Source organism: Nyctibius grandis, chromosome 12 (genome assembly GCF_013368605.1).
Source record: "Nyctibius grandis isolate bNycGra1 chromosome 12, bNycGra1.pri, whole genome shotgun sequence".
NCBI lineage: Eukaryota > Metazoa > Chordata > Aves > Nyctibiiformes > Nyctibiidae > Nyctibius > Nyctibius grandis.
In genome coordinates, this window is record NC_090669.1 from 1971847 (window position 1) to 1976923 (window position 5077).

General features: G+C 68.7%; 1 protein-coding gene across 1 annotated transcript; it reads left to right on the plus strand.

Moving 5' to 3' along the window:
• The first annotated feature begins 1100 nt into the window (after nt 1–1100).
• TPPP3 (tubulin polymerization promoting protein family member 3) lies at nt 1101–4639 on the plus strand. Its single transcript, XM_068411357.1, has 4 exons — nt 1101–1158; nt 2194–2385; nt 3418–3571; nt 3789–4639. Exons 2-4 carry the CDS (start codon nt 2198–2200, stop codon nt 3975–3977), a joined length of 531 nt encoding a protein of 176 aa, XP_068267458.1. The 5' UTR covers nt 1101–1158; nt 2194–2197; the 3' UTR covers nt 3978–4639.
• The last annotated feature ends 438 nt before the right edge of the window (nt 4640–5077 follow it).

Below are 5077 nucleotides of genomic sequence, written 5' to 3' on the forward strand. Positions count from 1 at the left end.
TGCTGCTTCAGCACCCACCGGGAGCCCCACGTCTGGTTGGGCTCCGGGTAAGGGAAGCCAGAGGTTGTGATGGGCAGCGGTGGCACAGGGCTGGCTGCCCCCGGGGTTGCTCCAAGGGTGTCCCACCAGACCATGCAGAGGGGACAGATGCTCGCTGCAGTGCCCGGCATGCCAGGACGGTTGGCATTTGTCCCCACAGCCGGGGCAGTGGCCTTTGGTCCATGGTTGTCACCCACTGAGAGGGGATGGTTCCTCTAGGGAGGGGCATGCTGGCTGGGTGGTGCAGGGGACAGGGCTGTGGGGCAGAGCACAGGGGGGCTGCCAGGGGGGAGCCTGTGGTGAAGGAACCTCGTGGGGTGATGGAGGGGCCTTGTGGGGTGGAGGAAAGACCTTGTGGGGTGATGGTGGGGCCTCGTGAGGTGGTGGAGGGACTTCGTGGGGTGGTGAAGGGGCTTCGTGGGGTGATGGAGGGAGCTTGTGGGGTGCTGGTAGGGCTTGTGGGCTGATGGAGGAGATTCATAGGGTGGTGAAAGGGACCTTGAGGGGTGCCAGTAGGGCCTTGTGGGGTGATGGAGGGGCTTCGTGGGGTGGTGAAGGGGCTTCATGGGGTGCTGGAGGGACCTTGTGTGGTGCCAGCAGGGCTTCGTGGGGTGATGGAGGGACCTTGTGGGGTGATGGAGGGACCTTGTGGGGTGCCAGCAGAGCTTCGTGGGGTGATGGAGGGACCTTGTGGGGTGATGGAGGGACCTTGTGGGGTGCCAGCAGGGCTTCGTGGGGTGATGGAGGGACCTTGTGGGGTGATGGAGGGACCTTGTGGGGTGCCAGCAGGGCTTCGTGGGGTGATGGAGGGACCTTGTGGGGTGATGGAGGGACCTTGTGGGGTGCCAGCAGGGCTTCGTGGGGTGATGGAGGGGCTTTGCGGGGAGCAGCAGGGCCTCGTGGGCTGGCGGAGCGTGTCCCGGGGGCGTCCGTGGCGGCTGCCCGGGCTCGGTCTCCCCGCCCCGGGGCGCTCCCCGGCCGTGCCGGGCCCGGGGGGGGCGGGCGGGGGCGGCCCCCAGCCCCGTGCGGGCGCGGCCCGCGGCCCCTCCCGTCGCCATGGCGGCGCCTTAAAGAGGCTGCGGCGGCCGCTCCCCCCGCCTCAGAGCGCGGCGCCGGGAGGTGAGTGAGCGAGAGACCGAGCGCGGCGGGGCCGGGACCCCCCCCCGGCCCCGGGGCGCGGCGGCAGCGGGACCCTCCGGCCCCCCACCCCCGCCGCCCGCTGCTGCCCGCCCCGGGGCCGGTGCGCGGGGGAGGGCGGGGACCGGGGCCGGCACCCCCCCACCAACCGCCGGCGGTGACCCCCGGGGCGGGCGGGGTCCCGGGGCCGGCCGGGCGGAGCGGAGCCGGGGCGGTGGGTGCCCCGCGGGAGCCCGGGGACAGGCGGGGACCAGCAGCCGCCCCGGCCCGCCCCGAGCTCCTCCCTAGCGACGGTCGCCCGGTAACGCCGCTCCTCCCTAGCGACGGTCGCCAGGCAGCCCCAGCCCGCTGCTCCATCCTCCCGGCTCTCCGGCTGTCGCCAAGGACCCGGGGGGACGATCCTGCCCCCCCCCCCATCACCCGGGGAAGCGGGTGAGGTGCCTGTGCTGCACCTCGGGGTGCTGGGGCCACCCCTGGGTGCCGCTGCGCCGGGTGCTGGCAGGGCGAGTTGGCGAGGTGACGGCAGGCGGGGAGCCGGGATGGTGGGGGCGAGGAGACCACTCTGGGACTTGTCACCCCAGTGCCGCTGGCTGCGGGGCTCCCCGTTTGGCCCAGCCCTGGGGGGCAGGTGGCAGAGCTGGGGTGCTGCCAGCTCCGGGCAGGGGGAGGAGCGGGGCTGGAAGCGGCCAGCGGTGCCATTTGTCACGGTCGGGGAGCAGGAGGCGGCCGCATTGCGTCATTCCCCACGAGTGCTCCCACGGGGATGGGCTGATGCGCTCGCTCCTCGCCAGCCCCGCTGCTCACAGCTCCCCATCGCAACCTCCATCCCCCCCAAACACCCCTCGGCCGTTGGCCTTGGGCTGCCGCCAGCCCTCGCCCCACGCGTGCAGGCTCTGCCAACGCCCCGCTGCCGCCGCAGTCCCTCCGCCCTCGCCAGCCTTCCTCCTCCTGAGCTCTGCCGCTGCAGCCAGCCAGAGCCTGGGCAGTGACGGGCCCCTCTGCACCCCCACCCCGCAGCCCCATGGCCGGGAGCGCTGAGATGGCGTCCCTGGAGGAGAGCTTCCGTAAATTTGCCATCTACGGTGACACCAAGGCTACGGGGCAAGAAATGAACGGGAAGAACTGGGCCAAGCTGTGCAAAGATTGCAAAGTCACCGACGGCAAAAGCGTCACCAGCACCGACGTGGACATTGTCTTCTCCAAGGTGAAGTAAGTGACTCGGCTTTTCGGGGTCTCCAGGAGGGTGGGGATGCCCTCGCGGTGTGGGCAGGGTGGCCGTGCCTGGTGTGGTGGTCCCTGGGGAGGTGGGGTTACCCCAGCTGCGTGCCCAGGCCACCCATGGTCCCTCCATCGTGGAGCAGTGGGTGCTGCCCTGTGACACCCTGCCTTCAGGGAGTTTGTGTGGCTGCTTTTGCAAGACCTCATAATAAATTAATCCAAATTTGGGGGGTTGGAGGCTCAGGTTTTGGTGCACAGGCTGTGCCCCTGCTCCCAGGCATTGGGGTGGGCCTGGCCAGTTCTGCCAGGTTCCCACCTAGCAAGAAGGTGCCACAGGGAGCAGAGGAGCGTGCTCAAGGGTGTCCGGTGTGATGTGGCACCTGAGCGTGGGGAGGACTCTGGTCTTTGCTCCTCAGGGGGCAGCTGAAGAGCTAAAGGCACCTGGCGGCTGCTTTTGGGGTCCCCAAGGACATGGTGACACCTGATGCTCTGCACCAGGGTGCAGGAGCAAGGATGGGTGGAGAACCTGCTCCCTCTGTCTGGGTATCCCCTTGTTCCCTGGTGGGGCCGGGAGGGTCTGAGCACCGGGAGGTTTTCAGCACGTCGCTGCCCCAGAGGTGAGGAATGGATGCTCGTGGGAGAGATGCTCTGTGCACCTCCTTCTGAATTTGGCCAGAGAAAGACTGCTGCCTGCCAGGGGAGAGTGGGTGCTGGGCATCCAGGCAGGCTGGGAGCGGTGGGGATGGATGTGTGTCCCCTCCTGCCACCCACGTCCCAGGGGAGAGGTTTTTTGTACCGGGGACTTTTAACAGCACGTGGCTGAAAAGCTCCTGGAGCTCAGCACTGATGTGCCCAGCCTGACCCATTCAGCCAGGATTGCCCTGGCCATAGCGGTGTTTCAGAGGTGGGCGAGGGGCCGGAGACTGGCGGGGGAGAAGACCGGGGTCTCCCCGCTGCAGCTCATCCTGCTGCAGCCCCGTTTGGAGGCACAACCTGAAGCCGTGCTGGGGTTTGTTCTTGCAGAGGGAAGACAGCCCGCGTCATCAACTACGAGGAGTTCAAGAAGGCGCTGGAGGAGCTGGCCCCCAAGAGGTTTAAGGACAAGAGCAAAGAGGAGGCGTACGAAGCCATCTGCCAGCTGGTGGCAGGGAAGGAGCCCATCAACGTGGGCGTCACGGTGAGTGAAGAGCCCCTGGGAGCAGGAGGGTGGTCAGGAGGGGAGGACAGAGCTCTGGCTGCAGCGCTAACGCTTGCCAGGGGACCCCGTGGCCCTGGGTGGGCTGGGGATTGCCCAGGTCCCGTGGGCACGGCAGGGTCCTGGGTGGGTGTCAGGGGTGAGGGATGAAGGGGACGGGGCGTGTTCTTGACTCCCGTGTCTCGTCTCCCCACCGCAGAAAGCCAAGACGGTGGGGGCCGTGGAGAGGCTGACGGACACCTCCAAGTACACGGGCTCCCACAAGGAGCGCTTCGACGAGAGCGGCAAGGGCAAGGGCAAGAGCGGGCGGGAGAACATCGTGGACACCAGCGGCTACGTCAGCGCCTACAAGAACGCAGGCACCTACGACGCCAAAGTGAAAAAGTAGGGCCGGGTGCCCGTGGCACCCACCGCCCCGGTCCCTGCGCCTCGGCCGTGGGGCCGGCGCTCACGTCAGCCTTGGGACGTGCCTGGGTGACGTGGGGCCCGGGAGGCCGTGCTGGGGCCAGCCCCGGGCTGGCGGGGTGTCAGCCGCCCAGCGCTGATGTGATCGGGAAGTTGCCGCGCCGCGTCCTCTGCCCCAGCGCTCTGTGTCCCCCCAGCCCCTCCTGTCCCCTGTGCTGTCACCCCCAGTCCCCCGCTGCCAGCAGCACCCGCCGTACTAACAGCACTGCTCCTCAGGGCCCCCCCGCCCCGCTGGCACCCAGACCTTCCCTACCTCAGCCCCGGCTTTCGGGGCACCCTCCCTGCCCGTCCCACCGGGGACTGCAGCCTCTCCTCCCTGCAGACCTCCCGGGGACCTGCCTTGACCCCACACCAGTTACACCACAGCCGCCGCCTTCCTTCCCCACCAGTGCCTGCCTGTGCCCTTGCCACGGGGCTGCCCCGGCTTTGCCACAGGAGGCTCAGACCCCGGCAGAGCTTGGTGTCACCAAAGGTCCCTGACCTGACCCCCCGCGGCCTCCCGCCACCTGCGTGAAGCCCAAACCAAAGGATGCTGCAGACCCGCGCTGTAACCCGGCTCTGCAATAAAACCCCCTCCGCACTGATGCCCCCCGGTCTGGTTGTTTTCAGCGAGACCCCCCGTTGCCCGCTCGCCCACCCGGGCGGTGGGAGGCTTGGCTGGCCGTGCCGCCCTAGGGGAGCCGTGCCGCGGGCTCGGCCCTGGCCGCCGGCGCTTTTGGCAGCTCCTGGCTTTGCCCCGAGTTGCCTGAGCAACTGCAGGTACACAAACAGCGCCTGGCTCCCGCTCCTGCTCTGTTTGCAACCAAACACACGAGCTCCTGGTAACCATCCCTGGGAACAGGGCTGGGACGGCGGCTCCGGGATGGGGTGGCTGCTGCTGCGGGTGCTGGGGTGCTGTCACCCCGACCCCAGGCACGGGCAGAGCCTGCTGCAGTGCTGCCTGGGTGGCAGTGCCAGGCTTCCCAGTGAGACACCCACCGCCACGGTCATCAGTTTGGAGCCAGGCTCCCTCAACAACCCCCA